An 18553-nucleotide genomic window follows, 5' to 3' on the forward strand; every position below is an offset into this window, starting at 1 on the left:
TTCCTCTGGCACAGTGCTAGTACTGGGTTCTGCCCGGGGTCCAGGGCCTGGAGTCTGGATGGTCTCACTGCCACAACTTAGCCACAATCAATCGCATCCCTCCACGCTGCATGGTTGACATCAGTGCTTTTACACACATGGCTTCCCGTGACGCCGACAGAAACGCGACGGCATTGGAAAGGTAGGCCTTGTTATGCCTGGTTTTGGCCATTAGGATGATCAGTACATCCTACTTCCCCATCTCATGCAAGACTTTGAAACTGTTGCCGAACCCTCCCTGCCGTGGCAGACACTCAGTGGAAACATGAAGGATTCAGTCCAACTGGTTATTTGGCATCGTGCAGACCACTATTTCCCAATCTACAAGCGAATCATGACATTTGGGGCGTGAGGAAGACGCCCTGGGTGGTGCCTTAGTGCAGGGTTTCCTCATTTCCATGGGCTTCCGGTCTCTCCTCTCTCCAGCTTCTAACTGTCACTGCAACTACATCTCATTCTTCAGCCTGATGTCACATGCAGAAGTCCGGAGGTTCCTAATCGGCACGGAGTCTTCGGGAGCAGGGGAAGCTTCCTTAAGTAGGTACGATCAAGACGAATCACAACCGGGAGGTGGGTCGGGAATGGTTCTCAGATGTAAGGGTGCTACTGGCAGTTGGCCGGCCTTCCTGGTCCCCCTCTGTCACCTGTTGGCTCTGTGACCTTAGACAGATCTAAAATCTCTCTCTAAGCCTTGGTTTCCTTCACTGTTAAGGTGAGGATGATTGAACCTACTTCATGGAGTTTCTTTGAGATTTAAATAACATACATGAGGCATGTAGAGCTATTCTCCACACGAGCTCAGCACTGAGTAGACGTTAGCTCCCGCTAGGTTTAAAAACCTTTAAAATTACATAACGTTTGCAGGTAGAAGATTGTCTTCAACCGGACAGCAAATGTATGGAAAGCTATTAACTTCAGAAGGAAGCTCTCAATTTCTAGAAGTCAGTCATTAATTTGTTCCAGTAAAAGCTCTCTGATGTTCCTTTCTGGCTCATGCTCAGATTAGGAAAAATAGTGAAAGGGCTTACACACACTTACTGCACGGTAGGTCACTTAATCCTTCCTGTAACCCTGTGAGGGACGTTACGTCATTATCTTCATTTTGCCCACAAGGAAACCAAGAGAGAAAGCTGTTAAATCAGTCGCCCAAGGTCAGAAATCTTGTCCGTTGTGAGGCTGGATCCCAATCTCGGACCATGGGCTGCAGCTCGTATAGGACGAGCCCTCTGCACCGCAGCGAGGTCGGGCTGCCTTGGAAGAAATGCTTTGAAGCCGTGCCAAGGAAGAGATAACACATTTCAACTCGCTACCTTCCCCTCTGGGTGTCCCCAAGGCAAATAATCCCTTCCCTGGAAACTGACAGTCAGGTTCTCTGCTCATTGCTCTTGTCTGTCTTCTGGGAAGCCGGTTGGGGTAGAGAATAGGGGCACTTTCCACTTGGCTGTGGCTTAGACACCTGTCCTCGGTGTCTTCAGGTATCCGGCAACTGGAAGGTGAGCAGAGACTGAATGACATAATTGAAAAACTTTGAGTAAAAGAAAACCAAGAAATAAGCCTCCATACTAAATTAAATTTCCTTCAAGAACTGGACGGGGTCATAGCAGTGTCCATGTGAGCAATGGATTCACATGCTCAGAGGTAGCTTACTGTGTTGGCTCCCTCCCATGCTTTCTCGGTGTTTCTAGGATGCTCGTCTTTCGGTTTTCACCAGGGCATTGTTTTCATCCCTTCATCAACGTTGATGTATAAGATTAATCTGTGATTATTAAATGTCTTATGTCAGGCATTCCCACGATGTGGCTGTTTTTCACAACAACCTGTTTGCTCTGTGGAACTTTAAATGCTGGTAGCTTCTTTAATTTGGAAAATGAAGCGAATCCTGAAGTGTGGATGAATATTGTAAGTCGTGCGAGGTTCCGAAAGACATCACATAAGGCTGATGCGTGGGTTGTGAGATTAGCAAAGGTCTTGTGATAGCAGAAAAATCTTAGAGAAGGAAACAGATGAAAAAAAAAAAACATAGGTGATTTTAACATTTCTCTGAGTCAAGCTAGGCTGATGTTTTCTTCTGACTGAATAAATAATACTCTCTAGTCACGTAAAGCAAACTCATGTTTGTAGGCAACCTCCTCTCTTGAAATTACATTTTTAAAACATTAAGAATTTATATTTTAAGCCATTTGGATAATAGATATGACAGCCTTCTAGTAGACTGTGGTTTTATTATCTTTAAACCAAGAGGGGTCTGGAGAATCGGCTTGAGAACATAGTTTTGTCAGAAGAATGAGGAGGGCACCTGTCGGGATGAGCACTGGTGTTGTAAGGAAACCAATTTGACAATACATTTCATATTAAAAAAAAAAAGAAGAATGGGTCGGTACTAAATAATATCTCCACCCAACCACTCACCCCCAGATTTGCCAATAGTAGACCTTTTCTAATAGTCTGCTTATTCGTTATCAAGACTTTACATAGTAAATTAACCTTACAGTTACCTGGGGCTACAGATTTCAGATCACTCACTCCAATAAACACACACCAGATTCTTTGTTCTAGTTTCTTCTGATGACCTCTGGAGAAGATGTTGAGCTAATACCTGTATTTTCACTGGACAGAGCGAGATCATCACCTATAATGGCTACCCCAGTGAAGAGTATGAAGTCACCACTCAAGACGGGTACATCCTCAGCATCAATAGAATCCCCCACGGGCGAAGAGATGATAGAAGCACAGGTATGAGATGTGTCTCTCTTGCGAAGGAGGACAGCAAATGACTAACATTGACTGCTGGCTTTCCTTTAACGGAATGGCTGGTTTGTCAAAACTGGATGAGTCTTGAAATAGTCAACAGGGAGCCTCATTCTTTTTCCCATTCTCTGAAGCCAGGCAAGAAGCTAAAAATACAAAGGGCAAGACTGATCTTGTTGAAGGCGGCCGACTTGGCTTGTGGGCAGGGGTGTAAATGCAAAGGCAAAGCGTGCATTTCGCTGGTTCATTACTGATCTCTCATGCGGAAAATTGTTACATCCCAGGAAAGCAGATTTCCTGGCTGCTGGAAAGAGGTTTGCTGGGCTGTGTGAGGTTGACTGGGTTGCGTGAAGTCTCTCCTGCCCCTGCAAAGATCAACAGGCCTTTCTCTGTAGGCTACAGGGGGGAAAAATCAAGTTAAATGATCGTGACATATCTGCAACTTTTTTTCCAGGAAGGAAAACTGGAACATTCACCTATGTTTTGATTTGAGGGACAGAAGTTTTGTGGAATGAAAGAACATGGTGTTAGGAAGGTCTGAATTCTGCAATAAAGAGCCAGCCGTGCAAAAGCAGAGGAATTATTCTTTAAATAGGGACACATAACTGCAGATCTTGGGATGAGAAAGAGGGAAGACTGAGCAAACTATCTGGGGAGGCTCCAGGGCAAAGTCGTTTACTCAGATTGCTGCACGGGCTCTCCTGCCAGTCACATTCAGGGGCAACTAACATCACCCTGTTTAACTTCCTCTGCCTCTAACAAAGAAATGTGTAATTCTAGGGTTTTGGAATGAAAACTGGGAGTGGGTCTAGGTAGGGTTACCAGATAAAATAGGACACACCCTGCGAAAGGTGAGTTTCAGATCAATGACAGATCGGTTTCTCATACAAGTTCCACTTTAGGATGTACTTATACAAAACGTTTTTTTTATCATTCATCTGAAATTCACATTAACACGGCATCCTGCGTCTTCTATTAATCTTCATTTCCTTTCAATACCAGCCCAGGTTGGGGGGGGGGGGGGAGGGTGGGGGGGAGATGGCCAGGAAGCATAAAAGGAGAGGATTTGTCCAGGAAAGGTTTTACTTAAGGAGGGAGGATTTGGGGAAGATTTGGAATTAAGAGCCATCTATTAAGTGTATTATTCTGAAAGCTTTACATTAATTTAGATCAGATAAAGCTCTCAGCATCCGTATGAGGCCAGTACTATTCATGGTTATCATTTTACAGATGATAAGGCAAAGCAGGTTCTCGAGGTCACACAAATAGCAAGTGATGGAATCAGAATTCAAATCCAGCCTGGCTCCAGAGAGCATGTGCTCTTACCCATTGAATGATGGTGCCTTTTTGGAACCTTCCACCCTGAAGATCTTCTCCCTCAGGAATTCTGTTGTTGTCAGAGGGGTGTTGAGCTGGTTGTATTGTATTTGGGTTTTCAAATGCTCTCCAGTAGGCAGAGGCGGGGGGTTTGGCTAGAAGCTTGGCAAGGAGCCAGATGCTGTCCATTTACCGTCACATCCCCCTCCTCCCCGGAAGAGGCACAGAACACCATCAAGCATGATCATTTTCACGTCTCCGCCAGCCACACCCAGGAGATACGCAAAAGTGAGTTCATGGAGCAGTGAGCACCGTTACAAGCACCCACTTGGTTGTGAAACAGAACCGGGCTTGAGTCCTGGCTCTGCACCCCGTTAATTGGGTGGCCCCTTGGGAAAGTCACCTAAGTACCTTCTAAAGCTGCGTCTCCTCCTCTGGAAAATGAGGATCCTTAAAATAGTAGCTACTTTATGGAGTTGTTATGAGATTTAACAAGCTCATCCGTGGCCATCTGTCAACATACCACTAGGTGCAATGCATGTGCTCAAGAAACTTACACCATGTTAACCAAACGCTCTATATGAAAGGGAAAGGCGAATGCTGATTAGGTTTTTGCTTTTTTCTGGGCATGTGTGTGTTTCTGTCATGTTCCTGAGATGGTCTACGTATCAGAAGTTATTCTCTCTCTCCTCTCTCTCTTCCTGCCTCCTTCCAGGTCCCCGGCCAGTTGTGTACCTGCAACACGCTTTGTTTGCAGACAATGCCTCTTGGCTTGAGAATTATGCCAATGGCAGCCTTGGATTCCTCCTAGCAGATGCAGGTTATGATGTCTGGATGGGAAACAGTCGGGGGAACACTTGGTCAAGAAGACACAAGACGCTCTCAGTGACTGAAGAAAAATTCTGGGCCTTTAGGTAAACGGTATCTAAGAAAAATCATGAAGAGACTTTGGGACCATTGCTTTGAATATAATAGTGTGGGTGATATTAATAATAATCTGTAACATTGGGAGTCACGTGGTTCCGTGTAGCTTCTACTAACATCTCAAAGCAGAGAAATAGCAAGGTGTTTGATTTCCACTGATTCTCCCACAAGCAAGTTACATCAGTTTCCCAGGATCATTTTAACATCCAGTTCTGTCCAATACTGTACATTATAAGCATGTCTCGAGGGGCAGCTCAGGACATTTCTAGGACCGGTGCACACACTCATTCAACCAATGTTTGCGGAGTGTCTCTGCATAGTTCGGGGCCCTGAGCACTCAATGGTAAGCAAAGTACTGGCCCTCGAGAAGCTTATGTGCATTCCGACGCTATGAATACAGGTCTTTCCCCTCAGACGGTCACTCAGTTTTGCAGAGATGATGTGTACCAGTATCCGATTTTATTTACAGAAACTCTGGTTGAGACGGTATTAAATACCATTTTCAGGACAGACCCAATAGGAGGTCTTTAAAACCTTGCCAATGGACAATGGAGAACAATGGTCTAATACGCTGCCTGCTTCTTTTAGGGAAAGTGTTCTCTGCGGGCATCAGAGGACAGGTTGATGCCTGCAAGAGACTTCCCAAGGCTAACCTCCCTGCTGGTTTGCAAGCCAGCTGCCAGAACAGAAAGTGCATTCCTAGCACACGAATGAAATGGTCAGCACCCACTGGCAGGGGAAGAATAAAGGAAGGAGAGAGTAAATTTGGGGCAGGGGCAAACATCAGGATAATATTTTGTGTCCGTGGCCCTTGGTCGGGAAGGTGGAGCTTGTTTACTACAAGACGACCTTTAGCAGCCTTGCTACATCCCTGGCATTATATTGCTTTCCCAGATGAGGAACCTGAAGCTCAGAGCATTTAAGTAATTCATCAAAAGTTACTCAGCCAGAGTCGTGATTTGCAACCACTTCTGTTTCCAAAGCTGGGCATGAATCTTGCAAGCGCCCTGGGGATGTTTGAAGTAGAGGCAGAAAAACCAGATGGAAAAGGGAAGGGGATGAAGGGGAGAAAGGGTAGGACTGACCGTCAGACAGCACACACAAGTCTTGAAATCAGCCCCGTTAAAAGTAACGCATAGAAATGCAGCCAACAAGGCTCCAACAGCCTGCACGTGACTGGATAAATAATGAAATGCAAGGCAAATGAGTGAACGGCACAGAATTCTGTGTATAAAAACTAAGTGAGCAGGTGCTCTGCGTCTTAAACTTAGGAGCGAGTGTTTATAAGCCCCTGTTTTATTTTGCAGTTTTGATGAAATGGCCAAATACGATCTTCCAGGAATAATAGACTTCATTGTAAATAAAACTGGTCAGGAGAAGCTGTATTTCATTGGACACTCCCTTGGCACGACAATAGGTATGTTTACAAATGTCCGTGTTTTACAAGGTCGGAGCCTTGTGAGAGTTCGCCTTTAAACTGGAACAGAGTAACTGTCATTTATCATGCCTTTAATTCTCTGTCCTGTGCTGGACGTGTTAACCTAGTGCCCTAAGTGGTTGTGAATTTGCCCTTAATTCTCTGTCCTGTGCTGGACGTGAAATCCTAGTGCCCTATGTGGTTGTGAACTTGAATTTCAGAGACTGTGTGTAGGACAAATCTTTCCTCCATGTCTGGTCCCAATAGCACATTTGTAACCGTGATATAATTTCCGTGTGCCCCAAATCTAACGAAGTATTTCCAAAGAGTTAAGTGTCTAGGTCCCCTCTGAGCTGAAAAAGTAAAGCCTGATGCCTTGAAATAACCCTGAAGAATGATAAATATGTATCAATCATACCTGCCTCACAACCCATATGGGATTTTTAAAAAATAGTAAAAGGGTGAGGTTCTATCTCTATATGAACAAACTGAAAACATACGATCACTTTTTTTTAGTTGAAACACAAAAGCATACGTCAACTGGGCCCATTTAGCATGTGACTTAATGTTTATGGCATCGCAATTAAATGTAAGCACTATGTAGAAAAATTTTGAAAAGCCCAAGATCCTACTCTCTGAAAATGTACTTCTTAATGATTTACTACATCTTTTAGAAAGAAATAAAAAATCCAGTTCCAAGTAAAAATTTAGAGGAAGCCATACTATTAATAATGCCAATTTGTTAGCGATCTTCCATTAATGTTTTCCATTTTCAGAGATTACGTGGAATGCAATATTTTAGCTGGGGTGAAACTATGCAAAAAAAAAATAATAATCTTATAGTCTCCTTATCACCATTACCATCAACAGCAGATGTATATTTATTGGTGCTTTATATTGATGCGTTTGGAACAGCCAGTGAGCATCCCAGGACGTATTCTAAAAGGATATAAAAAATTTTAATGAGACAAAAACAAAACCAAACAAACAAACAAACAAAAAACCTGCCACCAACTGGCAAATAATTGCACTATCCTAGCGCACACTTGGCGAGCATTGACTATGTTTAGGGTCTTGTGTTGAGGACCCTTGGTCAGGGTGTCTTAGCAGAAAGAGCACAGATTCGAAGCAGGTCAGTCTGACAGCCCCCAGTGGGGTGTAGGACATGTGGAAGGACCGGAAGGAGAAGGAATGACTCGAGTGGGGTCTAGAAAAGTGGGCAGGACGTAGGGATGCTCTTCCGTCTGACCCGCAAAGAAAACAAATGATCCCATCAGCAGGGCTCTGCATTGCATTTAGGGCATGCTCTTTTCCAGGGAGCACTTGCAGCAGAGCAATTTTTGGCCTGTGAGAAGGGCCCGTCCCTGGCAAGGTGTTTAGCAACCCAGGCTCCAGCTCAAGACTAGTGAGTGTGAGCGTGGAAAAACTCCTCTCCGCACATCTCCAAAGATCTGGGGAGAAGTATCCCCCTACCGGCATTCCCGTTTCAGTCTTTGTAGCAGCTGCTCAGCCCATCAATACAAAGTCAGTTCTTTTTTTGGCCAAGATGGTTTCAGTGTTTCAATAAGAATTTCAGGGGAAAAAATTCTCTGCTACGGCTGTGTCCCCATGCGTTTGCGACATGCGTGCGCGCGCGCACACACACACACACACACACTGACAGGGTCCCGGGAGGACTAGAAACAGGTGCTATAGTGTTGCAGGAAAATCAGAGCAGGTGGAGACTGCTGGTCTCCCAGGACCACAGTGGACCGAGGGAAAGCAGGGAAGATTCTGGAGGCTGGTAAGCATCCAGTTAAGCACTGGGAGTAGTGAAATCTGGTTGCACTGTGAGAAAGACAAATTGTGGAATAACTGAATGATACTACATAAAGAACTGATTGTTCCACCTTCCATGAACCAATTATTTGCTCCTGGAAGCTCTGTGACTCATCCTGGCATCTCAGAGCTGGTGGTAAATTGACAGCATTGCCCGCACTTAGCCCATGCGTGTGAGCGAAGACGCCCCGGCCCCTCGGCAGGGGCGGCTCCAACAGCTTATCCCCTCGCTCTCCCCGACCAAGGTACATTGTTCAGAATCCGAGAAAAATGGACACTTGACAGCAGAGGGACTGAAGGCAGATTATCTTTGCAGAACATCTCAGAAGTTTCCCAATTCATCCGCAAGACTGTTGCAATAGAAAGACAACCCGTCAAAGCAGAGTCCTACTTTTGTTAGTAAAGACATTGCCTCGGTATTTCTAATTTTTACAAGATTGTCTTGTCTCCTGTTCTCTTAGGGTTTGTAGCCTTTTGCACCATGCCTGAACTGGCACAAAGAATCAAAATGAATTTTGCCTTGGGTCCTGTGGTCTCATTCAAATATCCCACGGGCATTTTTACCAGTTTTTTTCTACTTCCAAATTCCGTAATCAAGGTAGGCTCATTTTCACCGAAATGTATCTGAGGATCCCATCTCGGATCGTGTGTTACATAAGCCTGAATAATACGCCCTTTCTCATAGGGGAGGTTTGTTAAGATGCCCAAACCCAAATGTCCTACAGCCCGATTATTCATTCAGACATTTATTGGTTATTTTCCAAGGGCTGAAAAAACAGTTTGGTGCCCAATGTGGATTTGGGACTTTATCCATCCAAAGATTTTTTTTTTCTGTTTGCTTTTCGATTCTCTAAAAAGTTCACGCCACAAAAAGCATCACGTTTCGCCAAAATTGGGGTGTCAGCTAAAATGGATTTGGGCCAAAATGAAGTCAAGGAGACCAATTCAGGTTTCATAGTAATTTTTATATAAAATCAAGCCCTGGTTTAGGGCGAAGTGGTGGGAATGGAAAAAAAAACAATTGTGAATACAAGGAAGAATCTCCATAGTCCCTAATGACTGGTTTCATAGTGGTTTTATTGTGTTGTTTACTGTAAGCTCAAGTGATGTAAGTTCCCTTTTGTGTGGTTGACAGGTCTGTTGCAAAGGGTGTTGACCTCAGTTCAGTTTAGGACGTTTTCTACATTTGGGCAGAGTTGAGCAGACAGTCTTCCCTCGAGGGAAATGGATTCATGAGTCGTTTCTTTTCCCGGATGACTTGGTCTCCTTGGCAAAAACAGCAAATACAAACACAAACAGATCTCCCGAGAATCCTCATTCCTGGGGATGGAGGGGAACATCAAGGAGTCTGCAAATGGTTCTTGAAAGGATACTTCTTTCTTCTTTTCACAGCGTTTTTTTGGTACCAAAGGTTTCTTTTTAGAAGATAAGATGGGCAAGGCACCTTCTACCAAAATCTGCAACAATAAGATATTATGGGTGATATGTAGTGAAATTATGTCCTTATGGGCTGGAGCCAACAAGAAAAATATGAACATGGTATGTATGATGATCAGGGGACCATTGGATGCTCTAAGAAATTCCAGCTTTTCTTTGGCTCTCGTTGATGTATCTGTTAAACGGCAAAGGTTGATACGATATTCTAAAGCATAAGGGCAAAGATTGGCTAAGCATAGATGAGGTATTCAATGGACCACGACTGTGAAGACGGGGAAAAGAATAGGCAGCGTCATCCTTCCATCCCTGGTCACACACAGGAAAACGATGATGTCCCACCATGAGTAGAGGGTTCACCTGTTGACTCTCAACCACCATTACTATCGTCCATTTCATTTTACAACCACTCCTGTGCCCTAAATAATAATAATAATAATAATAATAATCCCAGAAGAGAAAAGAAGTACATCCAAGCATTGAATTTATCTCCTGTGTGCCTTCATTCTCTGGGTGCTGTTGGCCCCGGATAAAACTCCTCACTTCACTTGGAAAGCACAAGACACAATGGGATGGAGGTCGAATCCCTTTCCCACAGAAAAGGAACAGTCCTGTTTCATCAACTCTTTGTTTCCTGGTAGGAGAATTCAAGGAGGAGGAGAAGGAGGAGTTTACATTTGCGGACTGATGTGGTTGAATTCCATATGGCGGCCAGTGAGGCTAGTTCTCAAATAGCTGGTCTCTGCCAGCCCGCTCTACCCCTATTCAAGAGGCTAAGTTGTGCCCAACGGAAATACAATGGGAACCATTGTTCAAACCCTGCTTATTCAAAAGTAAATGTATTTTTTAACTTTTTTAAGTGTTTATTTTTGAGAGAGAGAGCGCAAGTGGGGGAGGGACAGAGAGAGAGAGAGGGAGACAGAGCATCCAAAGCAGGCTCCAGACTCCAAGGGGTCAGCACAGGGTCCGAGGTGGGGCTCAAACTCAGGAACTGTGAGATCATGACCTGAGCCAAAGTCGGGCGCGTAACCGACTGAGCCACCCAGGCGCCCCAAAAGTAAATATTTCTGATAGTTCCCTTGATCGCTTTCATTATACGGTATTCTAGGACATAGGATTACAATTACTATTGTAGCTCTATAATTTTCATCTCTCTGTTGTTTTGCAAAGGCCAAAGTACAGCACCTAGGGAAGCGATTGTTTTTTGCTTTTCTTTTGCGATACTTTATTTTTATCCTCACAAAAGGCTGGCAGGTAGGATTGTTTAGTACGTTCACTTACTAGGTGAAAATACAGGAACTCGGAAATGTGAAATGACTTGCCCGAAGTCACAAAGCTCCTAATGAACAAAGTTACTTCCTGAAATCCAGGTTTTTTCGGCCTCGTGATCTGTGACCTCTGCACACGCACACAGCACCTTCCTAAAGCACACTGCCCCGTGATGACCATTGTTGCTTCTCCTACTTTAAAACCAGCCAATTAACCCACGGCTTCCAAGCTGATGGCAGTTTGCTCCCAAGCAACCCGGGGTTTACTCACATTCAAGCGCCTGGCATGATTTATTTATCTTACCCGCTTGGTCATTTCCAAAACCACAGCTTTCATTTGCTAATTCTTAGCACCATTGCTCTCGGCTTCTGAACGGTGTAGTTTATTTCATTGGGTGAGTTTTGCTGTACCATGTTTTATTTCCCTTCAGAGTCGAATGGACGTGTATATGTCACACGCTCCCACTGGATCATCAATACAGAACATCCTGCATATAAAACAGGTAGGGTCTTTTTCGTGGAAAACTATTCCAAGCTTATTTCACTACATCCGAAAGGACAAGGCTAGCCGGTCTACCCTAAGAAGCTTCAAAGCCGGTGTCTGCTTTGTCCTTGACACTGTCTTTGGTTTGATTTCCCCAGATTTAAAAAAAAAATTTTTTTTCAATGTTTATTTTTGAGAGGGAGCGAGAGACAAAGTGTGAGCGGGGGAGGGGCAGAGAGAGAGGGAGACACAGAATCCGAAGCAGGCTCCAGGCTCCGAGTTGTCATCACAGAGCCTGACATGGGGCCCCAACCCACAAACCGTGAGATTGTGACCTGAGCCGAAGTCGGATGCTTAACCGACTGAGCCACCCACGTGCCCCTGAGTCCCCCGATTTTAAAGGACAGGGCAAGGTATGGTGGAGAGCAAGTAGGTGACGTAAGTGAACTCTATCTTAGATCGGAGCTTGTAAAATAGACCCTGAGCTGAAGCGAGAGGTAGCCAGGGAAAGCTTGAGGAGACCGAACCTTCCCCCAGAGATTTGACTGCCCCCCTGAGGGGTGTAGATTTTCCATGAGTTCTTCCTTCAAACCAAGGGAGATCCTTGGTTCCCTTTCTGTTGACCTTGTGCTTGTAGTAGTGAAAATGTATTTATATCCTTCTGGTGCTCCAGGAGCCTTTTTTTTTCTAACCAGTGCCTAGTGGTTTCCCAAGACTTGCTGTTAACAGTTGTGGCTCTTACTCGAATTACTTTTCCAAAACACATTTATTTCAGCTTTACCGATCAGATGAATTCAGGGCGTATGACTGGGGAAGCGAAGCTGAGAACATGCATCATTACAATCAGGTGAGCTGCTCGGAACTGCCCCAGAAGCCAGCTTTTGAGAAATTATAATAAATTATCAGAGGGGCGCCCGGGGGGCTCAGTCGGTTAAACCTCCGACTTCAGCTCAGGTCATGATCTTGCGGTTGGTGAGTTGGAGCCCCGCGTTGGGCTCACTGCTGTCAGCACAGAGCCACTTTGGATACTCTGCCCCCTCTCTCTCTACCCCTCCTCTGCTCACGCTCTGTCTCTCCCTCTCTCTGCCCCTCCCCTGCTCATGCGCACAGGTACACTCACACATTCTCTCTCTCTCTCTCTCAAAAAGAAATAAACACTAAAAAAAAAGAAAGACATTATCAGAGAGTGAAAAGAATCTTACCTGGCCATTGGTGGCATTCTCGTGGATAGAGCTTTTTAAGAAACGTCTCATTTAAATATGCATTCATCGCAGAAAGTCTAGAAATAAAAAAAGCATATCTTAAGGAATTCAAATAATTTGTAATCCCTCCACCCAGAGAACACTAGACGTGTCAATATTTTACTGCATTTTTTCCGATCTTCTCACTACCGCTGCTTCTAGACCTATTTTTTAAAGTTTTATTTATTTAAGTCATCTCTGCAGCACACATGGGGCTCGAACTCATGACCCCAAGATCAAAAGTCGGGTGCTATTCCAACTGAGCCACCCAGGCACTCCCCCTGACACAATTTTTAATCTTACTTTTTCATTTACAGTAACGGCAAGATCTAGTCAATGTTACTGAGGTGTTTTCTTTAACATAATTTTGTTGACTGTATATTAATGGCAATTGTTTTATAAAAATCTATGAAAATGTACAGAGTAGATGAATACCCAGTTCCTGATACCAACAGGAAAAAAATAGGATCCCACAAGAACATTGAAGGAATATTATCTACCCATGAAGACTTGAGCCTTTGGTATCTTTTTTCCCTCTGACTTTTCACACTACGATTTGTACACCCGCTTAACCCTCCGTACTTGGGATTAATCCTCTTGGCATCATTTCTTTCGCTAAATTAAATGTTTCCAATGTTTTCCCAGACTGATATATAGTTAAGGCTATTTCTTAGACCAGTCAGTTTCTCACTAATGGATTGAATTGTTAGAGATATTATTCTACCAGACCTTAAGACGACTAAGAGAGGTATGTATGTTTTTACTGTTTTTTAAGCTTGATTAAGGCGTGATTTACATTCAATAAGATTCGCTGATTTTCCAATTCAGTGAGTTTTGACAAATACATTCATTCATGTAACCATGCCACAAGCAAGATACCAAACATTTCTGCTATCCCGGAAGTTTTCCCCTGCCCCTCAGACCATGTATAGTCACAGATGCATATATTTGCAAATTCTTAGAATCGGGCCAGAAAAAAAAAAAAAACCCACCAACAAATGTTAAAGAGATTACCTTCACAGAGGAGAAGAAAGGTAGAATGAAGGGGAAAAATGTGAAGGAATAAAGGAGGCTCTCATTTGGGATTTTACATATTTCCACTTCCATTATTTTTAATGAGCATGTTATATTTATATATTGTTTCTGTTTATAAGAGAATGAAACAAAAATCTCACGCACTCCCTTAAGACCATTGTTAGTCACAGTTCTTTCTTTTTCAGCTTTATTGAGGCAAAATTAACAAATAAAATTGTAAGATTGAAGGGTGCAACGTGCTGACTTAAGTATGGGAGAGCGTCAACGTCCTTAGAATTTCTCAGCGGTTCGATAGATGGTCCTACCTTAGTTCAGGCCAATCCTGTTTTATGTGTGTCTGATTTTAGGCCATTTGAAATCAATTTTTATTATATTCTGGTCTCAACACTTTGCCCTCTTAAATTCCCAGCGCAGTCTCTGTGTGCACTGTGTTTGATAGAGAACAAGAGAATTAGCCCGTGTGAGCTCCGTGAGGGCAGAGATTCCCTTCTGTTTTGTTCACCGGTGTTTTCTCACCTGGCAAGATATTGGGCATGTCCTGGGCCCTTAACACTTATTGGCTGCATACATGAAATTTCTTTTTTTTTTTAAATTTTTTTTAAAAATTAAAAAAAAATTTTAATGTTTATTTTTGAGAGGTGGGGGAGGGACAGAGAGAGAGAGAGAGACTCAGAAGCAGACTCCAGGTTCTGAGTTGTCATCACAGAACCTGATGTGGGGCTCAAACCCACGAACCGTGAGATCATGACCTGAGCCAAAGTCGGACGCTTAACCTACTGAGCCACCCAGGCGCCCCATAAATGAAATTTCTTAACGCCCCTCTTATCCACCTTAAAATGTCTCTGTCCCCTTGATTCTCTTCTTCCCTCCTCTCTCCCAAAATGGAGGCCCTCTTCTTTCCCGAGTCTGAGGGCTTGTGCCCTTGACCCCATCTCTCCCCACCTCCTCTTCCTCCTGGCTCCTTCTGTCGTCTTCAGTGAACTGCTATTCCTTTTGGAAAATGAACAAACAACCTTCTGTCAACCTACCGATTCTATCGCTCACTAATCCGTCCCTCTGTTTGTAACCAACATTTTTTAATATTTAAAAAGACTGAGTTTTTCCACTTCCTCCCCTCTTCCACTCGCTCCTGAACCCCGGGATATGTAGTTTGGGCCTTCATCTTTCTACACGGCTACTTTATGTAAAGCGGCCTGTGGCTTTTCATTACCAAATCCAATGGCCCGTTCTTGCCTTCAGGTTACATGGTCTGTCAGTCACCATAGCCTCCTTGCCATTCACTGCCCCAACGTAGACTTCAATAACGTAGTGCTCTTGCGTTTTTCCTTCCCTTTTTAAAAATTAATTTATTTTGACAGACAGACTCCACACTATCAGCAAAGGGCCTGATGCGGGGCTCGAACCCACAAACCACGAGATCATGACCTGAGCCGAAGTCGGCTTCTTAACCCACTGAGCCACCCAGGCGCCCCTTCCTTCCTTTTTTGATTGTTGTCCTCCATCTACACTGGCTACTTGCCATTCCCCGCACTCGCAAACTGTCAACCTCTTCCAAGATTCTTCATACCCCTCTTCCTTTCTCCCTTGGAGAATCTAATCATCCCCGTGGCTTCCATTATCCCTTTCTCTGGACCATCCCTACTGCCTGCCTAGATGGTTTCAGGACCTACCTCCAGCCTATTCCTTCTTCAAGGTCATCCCATACGATGCCCATGCAGTCATCTTAAGACAGAGCTCTGAGAAGTGACGCTGCCTCACTTCCCCCAACTTCTGAAAGATGTCAAGATACCTTAGCCTGGAGTCTGGACCTTGACTGTCTGTCTCCTACCTCATCCACTCACGTATTTTCTTCCTCGGGTTCCCGGGACAGTTTACCATCCTTACCGTGGGGTACGCACTCTTGCCACTTGCTAGAAAGCCCTCCCGCCTTCAACCCTATCTGTCAAAATCCAATGCTCCCTCAAAAGTCATTTCAAATGACTCATTTTTCTGTGAAACTCCCAGTCGGAAGTCATTTCTTCTTTACCTTCCCTGCCATTTTTTGGCTTTTGACATACCCTACTTTGTAGGCAAATGCTTATGTACCTATCTTGCCTTGTTCCTTCCCACTCCTTGAAGACAGGGACCACTGCAGGTAATATTTCTACTTCCCAGAGCCTGAAAGAACTATGATCGTAGCAAATGCTCACTGAGCAGCCTGTCTGCTTATCTGAACCCAGTGGTGGCCATGAGGAGCTTTCTGTCACGAATGCTCTTTCTGTCTCTTCCAGAGCCGCCCCCCACTCTATGACTTGACCACCATGAGAGTGCCTACTGCTATGTGGGTTGGGGGCAATGACGTCCTTGTAACACCCCAGGATGTGGCCAGGATACTCCCCCAGATCAGGAATCTCCGTTACTTCGACCTGCTGCCCGATTGGAACCACTTTGATTTCATCTGGGGCCTCGACGCTCCTCAGCGTGTGTATAGGAAAATCATAGACTTGATGAAGTCATACTCCTGATGCGTGCACTTCTGGGCTCAAAGTTGCGTGCAAGCCCGTGAGAGGCTCTGGAAAAGAGACTAATCAGCAGGAAAGTCTTCTCCAGGCTCGTTCGCCTCATTGCTGTTGCCGAGATGCTCTCTTAGCTGACATCCAAGCAAGAATTATTTCAACCGTCCTGTTCTTTCTCTAAGAAATGCGCACACCCTCCAAATCCCTTCCCCTCCATCAAGGGTAGGCCCGATTTTCCATCTCCGCTAACTGTACACTTGGGAGAGTGGTTCAAAGAGGACTTTTTCTTTCTTAAAGTAAAATTTCCCAGAAGGAAAATCTCTGTAAAGGCAGCCACTTGGGAATGTACTTGGGGTGACATAGGGCCATACGTTAGGGCCATAGTCATTATGGCCATCTGTAAACAAGCCACGAGATAAGGCCCAGCCCACATCAAGCATGAAAGGAAACAGCGGACTAGGAAAACTAACAAAATTTAAGTATTCCGGGAGCGCATTTTACCGTTCCAAGCAAAGAATGAAAAGAGAGGGAGACAAAACTGGGAATGAGCAGGTAAAATAAGCTGAATTACTGATTACTCTTAAGTTAGAACACATGAGAAATAATTCTCTCTTCTTTTGCTCTAAAGAGAAGCTAAACCGATCACTACCGGTGACTTCATTGTCAACGTGGACTTTACACTATTGTCTGCTAACAAGAGACATTTAAAGCATCTTCCGGAAAACCTATTTGAGAAGCCCCAAGGGAGGCACAGGAATATTCTAAGTCTTGCTCTCCTTCGTTCTCTAAATGATGCCAGACATTGATTCTAGGATTAAGTACAGAGTTCCAAGAGTAGCGTGAAGTTCAGTTGCAAAAGTTCCAGACCTTCTATGATAATGTCGTTAACATAAAACTGTTTACGATCCTCAAGGAATCCTAAATAAATAATACACATGCATACCTCCCACAGTTTATTTAAACTTAAAATGGGTAAATGTAGATTAGGTTACTGATATTTGCACGTAGGATCAGGGTTTTGGGGATGTCAAATGCCACATCATCATTCTTCAATAAATAATACATAATTCATGATTTTTTTTTAATTTTTTTTTCAACATTTATTTATTTTTGGGACAGAGAGAGACAGAGCATGAACGGGGGTGGGGCAGAGAGAGAGGGAGACACAGAATCGGAAACAGGCTCCAGGCTCTGAGCCATCAGCCCAGAGCCTGACGCGGGGCTCGAACTCACAGACCGCGAGATCGTGACCTGGCTGAAGTCGGACGCTTAACCGACTGCGCCACCCAGGTGCCCCCATAATTCATGATTTTTAACCTCAGTTTTAGTGTTTTTAAAAGGAATGACAATTTTAAAACACTTGGGAAGCAATTTTATTTTATTTTAGAGTTTTTTAATGTTTGTTTATTTTTGAGAGACAGAGAGAGAGAGAGAGAGACAGAGTGTGAGTGGGGGAGGGGAAGAGAGAGGGAGACACAGAATCCGAAGCAGGCTGTAGGCTCTGAGCTATCAGCACAGAGCCCCACGTGGGGCTTGAACTCGTGATCCATGCGATCATGACCTGAGCTGAAGTCAGACACTTAACTGAGCCACCCAGGCACCCCACTTGGGAACCCCAACGTTAAATGCAAATCCTTCCATATTTGTATGATTTTTATTTCCCAAGAGTAGACTATTGAATTTTTATCAGTTGCTAGTGACTTTTATTGAGGTCTTCCAAAGAGTAAAATGTAATCTTCATGCAAACAATACAGTCTTTTGAAGTCACATTTAACCAAATTAATCAAAATGCATTAAACAATTAAACTGTTATAACAAACAGAACAGGCATAAGTAAGTCTGAGAACAAAGCTCTAACTCTCAGCAAGCATACAGTTCAACTGGAAAGAGTGGAAAGATGCTATAACAAATCAGCCTACTAGTTATGAGCATTTAGGAGTCATTGGATGTTAGTTCAGGCATCTAGGGGAGAAAAGAAGGCATCAGTTGATATAGTAATCTAGTTAAGCAGAGGTTAATTAAGTGAGTTCCTGTATGGGATTTATCTTATTTGGTTGTTGCTATAATGCCGTGTAACAAATAATCGTGAATAGCTGTGCACATTTTTTTTTTTTTTTTGAGACAGAGAGAGACAGAGCATGATCAGGGGAGGGGCAGAGAGGGAGACACAGAATCTGAAGCAGGCTCCAGGCTCTGAGCTGTCAGCACAGAGCCCAACGCGGGGCTTGAACCATGAACCGTGAGATCATGACCTCAGCCGAAGTCGGACGCTTAACCGACTGAGCCACCCAGGCGCCCCAACAGTGAACATTTATTTTCCGTGCTCACAGTCG

General features: G+C 44.1%; 1 protein-coding gene across 1 annotated transcript; it reads left to right on the forward strand.

The window, feature by feature from the left end:
* The first annotated feature begins 1830 nt into the window (after window positions 1-1830).
* On the forward strand, window positions 1831-16229 carry LIPN (lipase family member N). Its single transcript, XM_047826509.1, has 9 exons — window positions 1831-1938; window positions 2655-2772; window positions 4820-5018; window positions 6336-6445; window positions 8725-8861; window positions 9656-9802; window positions 11397-11468; window positions 12225-12296; window positions 15996-16229. Exons 1-9 carry the CDS (start codon window positions 1834-1836, stop codon window positions 16227-16229), a joined length of 1194 nt encoding a protein of 397 aa, XP_047682465.1. The 5' UTR covers window positions 1831-1833.
* The last annotated feature ends 2324 nt before the right edge of the window (window positions 16230-18553 follow it).

This window comes from Prionailurus viverrinus, chromosome D2 (genome assembly GCF_022837055.1).
Source record: "Prionailurus viverrinus isolate Anna chromosome D2, UM_Priviv_1.0, whole genome shotgun sequence".
NCBI classification, from domain to species: Eukaryota; Metazoa; Chordata; class Mammalia; order Carnivora; family Felidae; genus Prionailurus; species Prionailurus viverrinus.